The sequence below is a fragment of the Branchiostoma floridae genome, chromosome 17, assembly GCF_000003815.2.
Source record: "Branchiostoma floridae strain S238N-H82 chromosome 17, Bfl_VNyyK, whole genome shotgun sequence".
NCBI lineage: Eukaryota > Metazoa > Chordata > Leptocardii > Amphioxiformes > Branchiostomatidae > Branchiostoma > Branchiostoma floridae.
Window position 1 is genome coordinate 6,254,464 of NC_049995.1, and position 14,389 is coordinate 6,268,852.

A 14,389-nucleotide genomic window follows, 5' to 3' on the forward strand; every position below is an offset into this window, starting at 1 on the left:
CACACACTCACAAACACAAACACGCGCACACACACAACACTCACACACAAACACACATGCACACAAACACACATACACACACACACAAACACGCACACACACACACACACAAACACGCACACACACACACACACAAATAGACACAAACACACACACACGCAAACACACACACACACACAAACACACACACACACAAACACCACTCACGCACGCGCAAAAATACTTAGACACACACGTATACAGAAGCACATACAAACACAAACACCTGCTCAATTTTCCAAGTGTCAGATTCAGCATCGCGTGCAGGTGAATCTATAGATATTTGGCTTGACGCACCGCGTGCAAGAGGATGAGTAAATGAGTAAATGTGGACTCTCACAGGAAGAGTCCATCTGAAGTTGTCCGGCAATATGGCGACGACAGTTCGATAGGGCCACGACCATTTACAAGACAGACAATTTCTTAGACGATCGATTACTTGCGTTTAAAGTGTGATTTCCCTGCAATCATCGTGCGACCTACTGGGTATGATATCGTAACGGAACATCGTTAGAATTATATGTGACCGGGACATGTGCACGCTGTGTAGAAGCCAAAGATACACACAGAAATATATAAAACAAACAAACTTATGACTACAAACGGACAATATCTGAGTTTGATGAGTTTTGAGTGATTCAAATTTTTTGTCTGTTGCCAAACATGGACTAGATTATAACGATGTTATGTGTAATCCTCAGGCTAAGTTCATGATGCGTTTTGCCGAAGCGAAGAAAAAGGGTATGTGGGATCCATGGAAGGCCAACTTTAGCGGCTACCTTCCCGCTAACGAGAGGCTGATTGAACTTTGGCAAAATGATGAAGAATTCTGCCGCCAGTTTATCCAAGGTGCGTTGGCAATGGTATTACTTACTTTCCAAAATTAGGCACTTCATCTCCCTTCTCATAGCAGGGTGTTGTCGCTCTTTCGGAGGAACCACTCCCTTTGACCCGCTCCAGTCTCTTCTGAGGCACCATCCATGGAAAAAAAGCTATCTATGAAGACATTTCTGACAGCATGCTGTTTTGACATTAAATATCTTGGTTAGACTCGTACTAAACTTACATCATTGGAAGCTGATGACCTTATTAGAAGCAAAGGTTACAAGGTGTCATGACCTCCTCTAAAACGCTGAGTGCATATTGGCTGTAATGGTCAGAGAGGTGCATTTTTACATAAGGCGGGGTGGTACATAGATAATGTTAATTTGGGCCCCCTAGCAGTTATTTCACGAACTGCAGGAGCCGGTTTAGTTTCAAACTTTTAAGGAGAACAACTCAAGAAGGTGTTGACTCATCGTCATGAATTTTTGTATGTAGATAACTTGTGTAATAACTGCTATAATTAAATGGTAATAAGAATATTTTTGCATGAATAATTATGAGAAAATTCTATTTTTGATGAATTGTAATAGGTCCATCTTTGCCCTCAAAATGTAGGTATCAACCCGATGATGCTAAAGGTGTGCAAGGAGCAAAGTCAGATTCCAGCCAGCATGCTGGGCCTAAAGGTACAAGGCAAGACCACGCTGCAACTCATGGCAGAGAACAGGCTCTTCATCGTGGACTACGCACCCATGCTGGGGGCACCAGCCACGCCCGGCAAGTTCTTCTACGCGCCGATTGTACTGATGTACAAGGAGGAGCTGGGTGATGGGAAGTCTCGGCTGAACATGCTCGGCATTCAACTGACCAGAAAGTCAGGTAAGGACCTAGTCACGTGCACATATGTCGTGAGATCGTCTTACGACTTGCCATAACTGGCATAAGGCGCGGTCACATAGTTGGTAATCGCTACGATCGCAAATTCGGCATTTTTAAGCCCCGTTTACAAATCAAGAATATAGCTCGGCCGAGTTATCAGCGAGCTCTGAATTACGAGGAGGCATGAAGCTGATGCCTACGAACAAATGGCAGAGTTTCTTTGTCGGCATCATGGTCATACCTCCTCGTAATTTAGAGCTCGCTGACAACTCGGCCGAGCTGAATTCTTGATTTGTAAACGGGGCTTTAGGACAGCCATACAAGTTTCTTATGGCACAAAATGCTCTCTTGGATCCTTGTGGGTGGTTGGCTCTGTCACTACCTGCTTAAAAATCCTAGTATCAAAATCGAACGGCCTACATGTGACCGCGCCCATAAACATTTAAAGCAGTGTGGAACAGAATTTGAAGCACAACACGACACAGATCTAAGACACTCTTTTTTGTAACAAAATAGATGAGCTTTACAGGACACGTGCATTGCTCCTTAAGTTTGAAATGAACAGATTTTGGCGATCGCAAGAATTATATGACCGGGACCTAAACAATATATTTCACCTACATGGAGTGGCATCATATAGGCGATATCCTCTTCAAAGAAAACAACTATTCTTTTTTCGGTAACATTTACAGTGGTGTGAAAAGATGTTTGTATAACTATCAATATTCTTGTATAGTCATTATTATTGAATCCTTTTTTAGTACAATTAAAGATCCTTCAAACGGCATTAAGGGAAAATAAATTGCATTGTAGTCCAAACATTTTGGGAATTTAAATTTTCAAACAGTGATGTTTTTTACAGAAAGACCACACTGTACTGTTCACTTTTTTTCCAATTTCAATAATGAGTTTTCTAAATCGTAGAAATGGAAATGTAGTTAATGTGCATTGTCTTGAAACGTTAGTTATAAGGAGTTTATCTTTATAACTGTAGGCAAAAACAAAGTGTACTCACCAGAAACGGCTAAGACCCATCCCAACAAGTACATGTTCGCCAAGATGCACGTGATGTCAGCTGACAACAACGTGCACCAGTTCCTGTACCATCTGGGCTACACTCATCTCGGTATGGAGCCGATAGCTGTGTCTCTTCACACCCACCTGCCACCAGACCACCCCATCCACCGCCTGCTGCTGCCCCACTTCAAGGACACCATCGGCATCAACTACCTGGCCCGCCACTCCCTGGTCTCCAGGATCTTCCCCATCACCGACCCGATGTTCGCCACTTCCACCGTGGGAGGGCTCCACATGTTCATCAAGGAGTGGCGCAAGTACAACTTCATGGACATGGCGTAAGCTTCGCGCATTTTTCCTGAGAATTATTGCACAAACGCAATACCACTTTCTATTTCATGTACTTAAAAACAAGGCATCAGGGGCCTAAAATTGACATTGGCCTTCGCCTTTCCAACCCCATTCCAGATAATAGACACACCACGAACAAACACACATACACTTACTTACTTATACACTCAAACACACACACACACACATGCACGCACACGTATTTTGAATGTGGTAAATCAAGCTCAACTACGTACTCGGATTACGATATAATGATACCATGTTGTAATATCGCCATTATCTACGATTTGAATTCGACTGAATCATAGTTGCTAAAAGTCTGCAATTCTGAACATTCATGTACCGACAAGATTGGCTGCCAACGAAAGTGGAAACAAGCTCATGTAAACCTTTACTGAAGGACAGCAGTTTGAAATGACACCGTTTATTTTGATTGGTCCACTAGTTTCCCAGAGGAGCTGAAGAGGCGTGGTTTTGACGAAGCAAAGTCTGACGGCCTGGAAGACTACTTTTTCCGCGATGACGGCTTTAAGCTGTGGCACATCTACAAAGACTACGTGACGGGGGTAGTGGAGGAGGCGTATCCCGCCGACCAGAAGGTTACAGATGACAAAGGTAAAATTTGAAAGCTAGGAATGTTTAAAGATATGAAGGATTTCCTGATGATTTTGAACTACCAGTTATACTTCAGTAACAATTTGAAAATTGGGCCCTTTGGAGCATTTCACGGGCTGTTTTTTTTTTTTTTGCACTTTCGGACGTGCCCCCTAAGTAGCCGAGTGGGACTTCCTGTGGTCACCTAGCTATATTTGGGCCTGGGCGAATCCCGGCGTTTTTTTAACTGGGAGTTAAAATCAACCTGGAAACCAACGAAAACCAGACTTCGTGACCTACCTATGAGAACACTGAGAGGAACCCCCGCGGTATCCCCCGTTCCATCGCAAAATATTTGTGGCTTCGGAGCTCGGTCGGGGATACACTACAGCCGTTAAGCGTGTATTAGCGCAATTGTGATCCCATTACCCACGTGGAAACCGATAGCAAAATCATAGATAAAGTTTAGTTAGAAGTATTGCTTCGAATGCTAGGAGCTTTTCCCAACTAGCAAATAAGATTTATGATATTTATACTAGCTGGAATGTGTTCCAGGAGCTGTTGCTGGGTGGGTACATATGTGGCAAGAAAATAATACAGCCAATACCACTTACGTTGACTTATATTATTCTCTGATAACTCTCTTTATGTAGCTCTGCAGGACTTCTGTCAAATGATCGAAGGTGAGGGGCAGCTTCGCGGGTTTCCACGCGAGATTTCCACCAAGAAGCTGCTCGTCGACTGCCTGACCAACATCATGTTCAACGTGAGCGCGCAGCACTCCGCCGTCAACTTCCCACAGTATGACTACTACTCCTTCATACCCAACAGGTACAGCCCACAAATATGCACTTTGATACTCGGTTTGATGTGGCAAATAGTTTACCCTCGCCAGAAAGTTATAATCTTGGTTATAAAAAAAAAGGAACAATCGCTAAACTTCTTGGTCAGACCCAAAGGCCCGTCGTTTCTTCCTTCTTCAAGGAATGACCCTGTGAAGAAACATCGGTGTTGGCCTCTCAGTAAACTTCGGGTGGTTTCGGCATCCGTTAGTATGTATATTTATCTGGAATAGACGCTGGAACTGGCAATGTGTGTGTTACCGTTAGTGTGCGATTCTCCGGTAATCTTTCAGTGGACCGAGTACACAGTGTGCTATATTTGACATGGCTAATCGACGATGGCTTAGAGGAGTCAACAGTATAGTTTGTCGCGAATGTAATGATATTCCACATATTATGCTATGACTAATTCAAACTACACCAAGCAAAGTAGCATGCATCGTAAATACACAGTCTACTCCAAACTTTACTGATGCATTCATGTTCATGTTCATGTTCGAATAGGCCGGCCCAGCTAAACATGGAAATGCCCCATGGCCCAAATGACATGCTGGAGTCTGCCATCCTTGATGCCCTGCCGGACGCTAAGTACACGTCTCTGCAAGTCCTGCTGTCCTACATGCTGTCCATGCCGTCCCAAACTGCCATCACTGGGGTAAGATCTTACAGACTACCTACCTACGAGGGGCATTCAATAAGTAATGCCCCTGACCCACTGCCAGTTGTCTGATCTAGATGAAATGTTGCATGTGTAATGAGTCATATCTCTATGGGTTATGTTGCAAAAAACAGCTCTGAACTAATTGTGGTTACTGATTTACTGGTGTTTGAACTGAGTCAGGTGCGAAATGGACCAGGTGAGAAATGGAGCAAGTTGAGTGTCGCGCAGTGATCCGGTTTTTGTATTTGAAAGGACGCACACCAAAAGGGACTTTTGATGAAATGAAAAAAACTTATGGTGATGATGCCCCATCATATGACCTTGTAAAACGCTGGCATCCTGAATTCAAACAAGGCCGGAAGTCTGTGGAAACAGCTCCCAGACCTGGTCGTCCCTCTTCTGCCATTGATGAGGCACCTGTCGGAGGACCAACCTGGGATGTCCTACAAGAACGGTGTCCAGAGCTACATCAAATGATGGGAGAAATGCATAACTCTGGGTGGTTCTTATGTAGAGAAAGACTAATAACTGTGCCAAGTTTCATTAATCTCCTGCTATGGGAAATGGGTCAGGGACATTACTTATTGAATGCCCCTCGTACCTACCTAATCCTCTTCGCTCCCTTTGGTGGAGCATAAGGCACTGACGAATTTCCTCCAGTTCTTCCTATCTTGGGTCATCCATCTCACTTCGTGCCAGGTCTTTCGTGCTGCCTTCATTTCCCCTTCTACAGTCCTTCTCCGGGCCACTAGAGGCCTGCCTCTGTTTCGCTTTTCTTGAGGAGTCCATTTGAGGGCGACATAAGGGTGCCGGTTCTTACAGACTATAGTACCATTATGAAGGTTAGACATCCAGGGAGAAATGTTCAAGGTAAAAGAAAATAATATAATTCAGTCCCAAAAACTAGATGCAAACGGGTCATTTATTTCCGGACGTTTCGTGTATCACTTTTTCTATCACCAGCAAGCGTCATTATTAAATGAAAGATGTCACATGGAACGTCCTCAAGTTAAGTTTTATCCGGTTGTAAATATTGCCTTTAGATAAAGTACTATAATACTATAGACTGTAAATCCCTTTTTATTTTCCTCGTGCGCCTAGAGAGGAGTAGAGAGGAGTGAGGTTTTCGCATCTTTTGATGTTTGCGTTAGCATCAATGCTGTGGTACACCAGAAAAAAAAGCATACATTCACGGTGACATGGTGTTGCGGTTTACGTAAGAGTTCACTGTGAAAAACGAAATGTCATGTCCAATGCGAAGATTTCAAGATACGTGTATAGACATACAGCAGCTATGATTTAGGACTAGTATGTGTAGGCCTACATCATTCATATCATGGAACTTGTTATCCAAAGTTACTGCAAGTGTTTCTTGTCAACAATACTGTACAAGGATCCAGATGATAAAACCCAGTGCCAATATGCTGCAGTATTTTATCTTCTGTGTCATTCATTCCTCTCCTAAACCTTATTTTTGATGGGTTATTTTCCAGGTTGAGGCCATGAAGGAAGTGTATCCTGAGGTCCATGAGAAGTTCCAAGAGCAGCTCCAGGACCTCTCCAATGAGATCAAGGGTCGTAACGAGGGTCTGAAGGCGGAAGGGAAGGTCGCCTACACCTACCTGGACCCCGAGAACGTGGCCATGAGTATTGATATCTAGATTCATAAATACAAAAAGATTGGCCAGCCTTCTTAACAGTACATGAACAATGCTCACGCATGCTTTGATTAAAGTACATGCGTATGGACGCAAAGGTAACAGAGGTAAAAAAATATATCATATACGAGTCATCATATTATCACATCATGTTATATATGAGGGATGAGCAATAAGTTCTTAGCCTTATCAAGAAATGAGGGGTGAAAAACTAAACTTTCGGGCATAAAAAGTCACATATTCACCAATTTTTAAACCATTCTGGTCATTACTTTCCAGTCGACGACCTTTTTTATTCATAAATTCATACTGACACTATACCTGATTGGCGATAGAAACATCGACGCCAATCAGATCAAGAAATACACGAATTGAATACTGACCTTCTATATTTGATGACGGGAACATAGCTATCAATCAGAGCTAGAATAACAGAAGGAAGAAGTTAGGCTTTTAAACAATATATAGTGAGGCTTTTAAACAATATTATCTACTTGACTTTAACAGTCATGTGCAGCTAGCTTTGTGTCTTCAATGTAAGTTTGGGTTAGTTGCATAGTCCTTTTCAAAGTAGCGAGAAATAACAAGGGGGCTGTGATCAGAGCTATGAGAGTGGAGTTGCTCATGCTACAAAATCTTGACAATATTTAATGACAATTACCTTGAAGTTCGTATTTCAACTAGACAGAAGTGGGTATTTGACTTTCAGCAGAGTATGCTGCAGACCTCAGATTCCAGCTCAACTGTCCTTGTTTTTTGGCGACGCCTCAGGGGCGGAGGCATTCTACAGTATTACGATTGCTTTGAAAATATTCCAAAAATTGCACGAATGCATTCCCTAGGGAATTTATTTTGAGGTAGCCTTTGCCTGTTTGGTCTTTTATCGGAACAGAAACGACCTTTGTTTCTTGGTATCTAAAGTCATATGTATCGTTTCGGGTGATTTGCTTCTTTCAGGACAAAAAAAAACATTGTCATAATCAATGTTTTAAGTACCTTTTTTGTTTCTGGCAAATGAGAGTTATGTGTTAACATTACAACTCTCTATCCCTCTTTTGGTGTTATTTGAGAGAAATAGGAACGCTATATTAAAGATTTAATGTTTCAAATTCGTTTTTTTCCACCTGTGAACACAATCATATTTTGAATTTACTAGATCTAATTTGAAACAATGGTTATTTTCAAGATGTTTGTACAAAGCAGAAAAGGCCATGACTGTACACATTGAAATTAAGAAACTACTCATTTGCAAGACAACCAATCCACACAATTATCTATACCTTTATTTCATCAACGTACACATCAAACATACTTTTATTACATCTGAAGACACAAATAGATTCACTATATAAAGCTTGCAGAACAGGACATTTCTTTTGCTTTATAACTTTGGATGTTTGTCTATAACGTGAATCTTGGTACTACATTCAAGGAGAAACTCTCTGTTTTGTATTTCTGTCAATCTTGTAACAAGTTGTATGCATGGCTATTAGTACCACAGAACCAGTCCTGGAACTATAGACTGATTGTCAAGATTACATATACATTGGTTCCCGTTTTGCTGAGGTGATAGACTAGTAGGTTGTATTTTAAAGCTGTTGTTGCTGGTCATCTGACTGCCGTCCAAGTTCAGGTCTTTCTTGTGACTCTTGTCGATACTGTCATGTAGAGCTGTAAGAAACAATGTAGAACAGGTTAGTTATAGTTTAACACATGTTGGGAAACCCGATCTCATACTCCCATGAAAACGCTGATAATATGTCAAAATATATGAATCCCTGTGGGTTCTTTAAGATGGTTTAGTTGTCAAATGTCTTCTTTCACATGATACCCAAGCTAATTAATTAACCAGAACCCCCGCATCCAATTATAGGTTCGGTCTGGTTTTCAATACCCCCAATATTGGTGACTGGTCTCCCACTTGAGCCGTAGGGTCTGGTTGAGTCATCCTTCTATCATCATTCTTATGCTGTAAACTCCTTGTGAGAAAAAAAGACAGATGTTGAATCACTCCAAACTTTGGTTTTACAGTAGTTTTATGCATTTGCATTCATTTCTTGTCAGGGCATGATTGGAATTAATATTGTTTGACTTCAGTAAAAAGACGTGCCTGCAGCTGTTTGATTTTTTTCAGGCTGCGTTTGTGGAACAGTAGGGGAGGATTCTCTGTGGATTTTGAAGACAGATGATCGTGCGTGGGCTAACAGAGAACAAAGGATCTTTCTTTCCCCCTTCCTCTTGAAAGGAAGACATTTCCCGTCCCTATAGCTACAGAAAACGTTTTTTCTATCCTCTTGAGTTAGACTTGACACAAAGAAATTTGCTGACCCGATAGCTACAGAGAACAAAGGGTTTTTTCTATCCTCTTGAGTTTGACATGACACAAAGACATTTGCTGACCCGATAGCTACAGAGAACAAAGGTTTTTTTCTATCATCTTAAGTTTGACTTGACGCAAAGAAATTTGCTGACCCGATAGCTACAGAGAACAAAGGTTTTTTTCTATCCTCTTAAGTTTGATTTGACACAAAGAAATTTGCTGACCCGATAGCTACAGAGAACAAAGGTTTTTCCCATCCTCTTGAGTTTGACATGACACAAAGACATTTCCCGTCCCGATAGCTACAGAGAACAAAGGTTTTTTCTATCCTCTTGAGTTTGACATGACACAGAAATTTCCCGTACCGATAGCTACAGAGAACAAAGGTTTTTTCTATCATCTTAAGTTTGACTTGACGCAAAGAAATTTGCTGACCCGATAGCTACAGAGAACAAAGGTTTTTTTCTATCCTCTTAAGTTTGATTTGACACAAAGAAATTTGCTGACCCGATAGCTACAGAGAACAAAGGTTTTTCCCATCCTCTTGAGTTTGACATGACACAAAGACATTTCCCGTCCCGATAGCTACAGAGAACAAAGGTTTTTTCTATCCTCTTGAGTTTGACATGACACAGAAATTTCCCGTACCGATAGCTACAGAGAACAAAGGTTTTTCCCATCCTCTTGAGTTTGACATGACACAAAGACATTTCCCGTCCCGATAGCTACAGAGAACAAAGGTTTTCTCCATCCTCTTGAGTTTGACTTGACACAAAGAAATTTGCTGACCCGATAGCTACAGAGAACAAAGGTTTTTTTTCTATCCTCTTGAGTTTGACTGGACACAAAGAAATGTGCTGCACCGGTACCAATAGCTACAGAGAACAAAGGTTTTCTCCATCCTCTTGAGTTTGACTTGACACAAAGAAATTTGCTGACCCGATAGCTACAGAGAACAAAGGTTTTTTTTCTATCCTCTTAAGTTTGACTTGACACAAAGAAATTCGCTGCACTGATAGCTACAGAGAACAAAGTTTTTTCTATCCTCTTGAGTTTGACATGACACAAAGACATTTCCCGTACCGATAGCTACAGAGAACAAAGGTTTTTTCTATCCTCTTAAGTTTGACTGGACACAAAGAAACTTCCCGTACCGACAGCTACAGAGAACAAAGGTTTTTTTCTATCCTCTTAAGTTTGACTTGACACAAAGAAATTTGCTGACCCGATAGCTACAGAGAACAAAGGTTTTTTTCTATCCTCTTAAGTTTGACATGACACAAAGACATTTCCCGTACCGATAGCTACAGAGAACAAAGGTTTTTTCTATCCTCTTGAGTTTGACATGACACAAAGACATTTCCCGTACCGATAGCTACAGACTGAGAGAACAAAGGTTTTTTTCTATCCTCTTGAGTTTGACATGACACAAAGACATTTCCCGTACCGATAGCTACAGAGAACAAAGGTTTTTTCTATCCTCTTGAGTTTGACATGACACAAAGACATTTCCCGTACCGATAGCTACAGAGAACAAAGGTTTTTTCTATCCTCTTGAGTTTGACATGACACAAAGACATTTCCCGTACCGATAGCTACAGAGAACAAAGGTTTTTTCTATACTCTTGAGTTTGACATGACACAAAGACATTTCCCGTACCGATAGATACAGAGAATAAAGGTTTTTTCTATCCTCTTAAGTTTGACTTGACACAAAGAAATTTGCTGACCCGATAGCTACAGAGAACAAAGGTTTTTTTCTATACTCTTGAGTTTGACATGACACAAAGACATTTCCCGTCCCGATAGCTACAGAGAACAAAGGTTTTTTCTATCCTCTTAAGTTTGACTTGACACAAAGAAATTTGCTGCACCGATAGCTACAGAGAACAAAGGTTTTTTCTATACTCTTGAGTTTGACATGACACAAAGACATTTTCCGTCCCGATAGCTACAGAGAACAAAGGTTTTTTTTCTATCCTCTTGAGTTTGACTTGACACAGAAATTTCCCGTACCGATAGATACAGAGAACAAAGGTTTTTTCTATCCTCTTAACTTTGACTTGACACAAAGACATTTCCCGTACCGATAGATACAGAGAACAAAGGGTTTTTTTCTATCCTCTTAAGTTTGACTGGACACAAAGAAATTTGCTGCACCGATAGGTACAGAGAACAAAGGTTTTTCTCATCCTCTTAAGTTTGACTTGACACAAAGACATCTCCCGTCCCGATAGCTACAGAGAACAAAGGTTTTTCTATCCTCTTAATTTTGACTTGACACAAAGAAATTTGCTGACCCGATAGCTACAGAGAACAAAGGTTTTTTTCTATCCTCTTGAATTTGACATGACACAAAGACATTTTCTGACCCGATAGCTACAGAGAACAAAGGTTTTTTTTTTCTATCCCAATGAGTTTGATTTGACAGAAAGACATTTCGTATAAGAGCTGCGGGAAACTAACTACGATGCGCCCAGGCTAGTTGAGCTGTTTCAAAATATCCATATAATAAAACACTTCGGACGGCCACAGAAAACACATGATCACTCACCTTTTATATATTTTCTCCATCGGACCTCCGCACGCCTGCCTCTTTGCCTTTCTGCTACCTACTTCTGAATAAGGAAAATACAGTGGATAACAGAGGGGCATTTTCCAACCCGTCCACTCATCCCCACTCCACTTGTCTTCAATGATGGTCAAAATGATGAGATCTCCAGAATGGTCAGCTGATATCCTGAGAATGTGCTCGATTGGTCGACCGCCGATACATCACGTGGAGGCCCGCCTCTTGTAATTAATCTTTTTTTTTGTCTCTTGTTCCGCCCCGTTGGAGGGTCTCCGCCTCCTGTTGTGGGATAGTCTCCGACTCCTGGGGGCGGGGCTGTCATAAATCTGCAGCTGTCTAACTCCAGATGGAACGACTAATGTGTTTAGCATTGGCTCTGACGTTCTTCAAGGGGACCCTCTTGACATGTTTTTATTCAGGTGTTCTATCTCAGACACTGAAGGCTTTACCGTACGCAGTCGTCATAGCCGTCACTACCCTGTCGAAGTCCTTGCTGACATTGACTTTGCAGACGACATAACCCTTCTCGAAAACTCTATCCACTTCGCACAAATTCTGCTAAACAGTATAAGTATAGGAGGCATGTCAGGCCATCGGCCTTAATTCAAAACCGTTCAAAACAAACTACATGCATCTGAGCCCTTCATCTCCGCGGCAACAAATTGCATTTGACAGGTCTGAAATTAAGCGTGTAGTCGACTGCAAGAATCTAGCTGTTTTTTCTGGTAAAGAGATAGATGCATGTGTAGAGTAAGGGTTGTCTAAGCTTGTAGTTCTTTCATTTTCCTACAAAAAATATCACACTGTGAAAAAATATGGAAGCACCTATCAGGAAGCAAACAGAAACCTGTTAAAACTACTCTACTTTACAATTCTAAGTCATTGGCCTTGGGTGCAGTCATTAGTAAGAAACGGCACCTACACAACAGTGCTACAAATAGTGTACAACGTATAATGAAAACGGTGAAACATCCCAGGTTTACCGCTGATAAACGGCAGCCTCCATGCTCGTTAGTTTACCTACATGTCACTGACACACTTCGCCACTTGCCACTATGTCGTTTATGATCCGGCACGTTCTCAGGAACAGCTCAATCTCAGTACCGGTGTTTATTATCTCAACTCCCTTGTTTGGATCTCTTGACATTGGCATGCTATGGTCTTGATTGATTTCTTTGTGGCAAATAGCTTGTTTCATTATAGTTTGGATGCCGCCATTACAGGGGTACCTAAGTATTCATACGATCCTTACGAAAAAAATACGATCCACTACTAAGAAAAATTCGATCCTTAAGCTAATTAAGGGCACAACCCACCATACGTGCAAATGCGTGCTGTCTACGTGCAAAAACGTGGGCAATCTTTTGGGATACGTAACGTAAGTGGTCAGTACCGCCTCCGTACCAAATCGTACGGAATCCAACGGATTTGGGAGCACGCATACACGCCGTAGCACTTTACGTGCATGCAAAACTTTCTCTGCTATTCGGGCTGCGGATTGACTCCCGTACGAGCCAGTACGGGTGACGCGCGTGCCCTGTACAGCCAATGCGAGTGAGTAAGGACACCGTACGTACACAGCACGTGTAAGTACGGCCTGCATATGATAACGTGGCAATCGCACAGACATCGTACGTACAACTCACCACTTGCGTTACGAACTATGCACGCAACCGCTCACGGCACGTGCGAGTGACGTATGTTGAGACGTGCACCCTCCCTGCTCTTGCCATTCCTTCCTCACGTTTTCAGAAATACGTGGCGGACGGGGCCTCAAAAAAACGTACGGACAAATAACACGTACGGCGGGTTGTGCCCTTAGCTTTACGGAATTAATACGATCCTTACTAATCTGTCGCCACCACACCGAGCCGTGCTCTGTTGCAGATTAATATCCTTTCCCCAGCTAGCCGAAAGGTATAAAATACACCGATATATCACCCAATAAGTTAGCACTCGTGCAGGTGGAGGTTTTAGGGCTTAGCAGGGTGGGATAATCCCTATGTCGTCAGAAGAAATGCAAGTTCCGGGGCCACCATGTTGAATTAGTAAGGATCCTATGAATTCCGTAATGATCGTATGATTTCCGTAAGGATCGTATGACTTCCATAAGGATCGTATGTTTCTTAGTAGTGAATCGTATGAATTCCGTAAGGATCGTTTGTTTCTCGTAAGGATCTTATGAATACTTATGCGCCCCTGCATTAGATCCCCGCCCTGTTCTGATTTGTTTTAATGTGTAAGGAACCGCTAATTCCCATGCTATCAATGGTGAAGAGCACTAATTGCAGTGTTATCATTGATGACAACCATTTATTGCCGTGATATCAATGGTGAACATGATAATTGCTATGCTATCATTGGCGGTCGTTCCCCCAGAAATATACATGTAAACTTCACTTGATGGATGTATGCTCTGTGTATAAAATCAAAGGATTTAGCCATTACATCCTATCCTCAACAAGAACCAAAAAGTTCCTATAAAACGTCAACTAGATTTTGTTCTGAACTCGTGATCAGGGAAGTACACAATTTCTACTAACCAAGCCTCAGTTCAATGCCTCATTTCCTACTGAATAAAATAGACTACCATCTACCTTGAGTGTACCTCTCATTGCGTATAGAAATAAT

At 41.8% G+C, this 14,389-nt stretch overlaps 1 protein-coding gene across 1 annotated transcript in view; it reads left to right on the plus strand.

The window, feature by feature from the left end:
• LOC118404996 overlaps positions 1 to 7,618 on the plus strand; it is a 30,056-nt gene extending 22,438 nt beyond the window's left edge. Inside the window, exons 18-24 of the mRNA XM_035804396.1 lie at positions 741 to 888; positions 1,480 to 1,743; positions 2,738 to 3,098; positions 3,557 to 3,726; positions 4,359 to 4,536; positions 5,052 to 5,202; positions 6,702 to 7,618. Coding sequence (XP_035660289.1) covers positions 741 to 888; positions 1,480 to 1,743; positions 2,738 to 3,098; positions 3,557 to 3,726; positions 4,359 to 4,536; positions 5,052 to 5,202; positions 6,702 to 6,869 — 1,440 coding nt within the window. The 3' untranslated portion in view covers positions 6,870 to 7,618. The remainder of the gene's footprint in view (positions 1 to 740; positions 889 to 1,479; positions 1,744 to 2,737; positions 3,099 to 3,556; positions 3,727 to 4,358; positions 4,537 to 5,051; positions 5,203 to 6,701) is intronic.
• Positions 7,619 to 14,389: the final 6,771 nt, after the last annotated feature.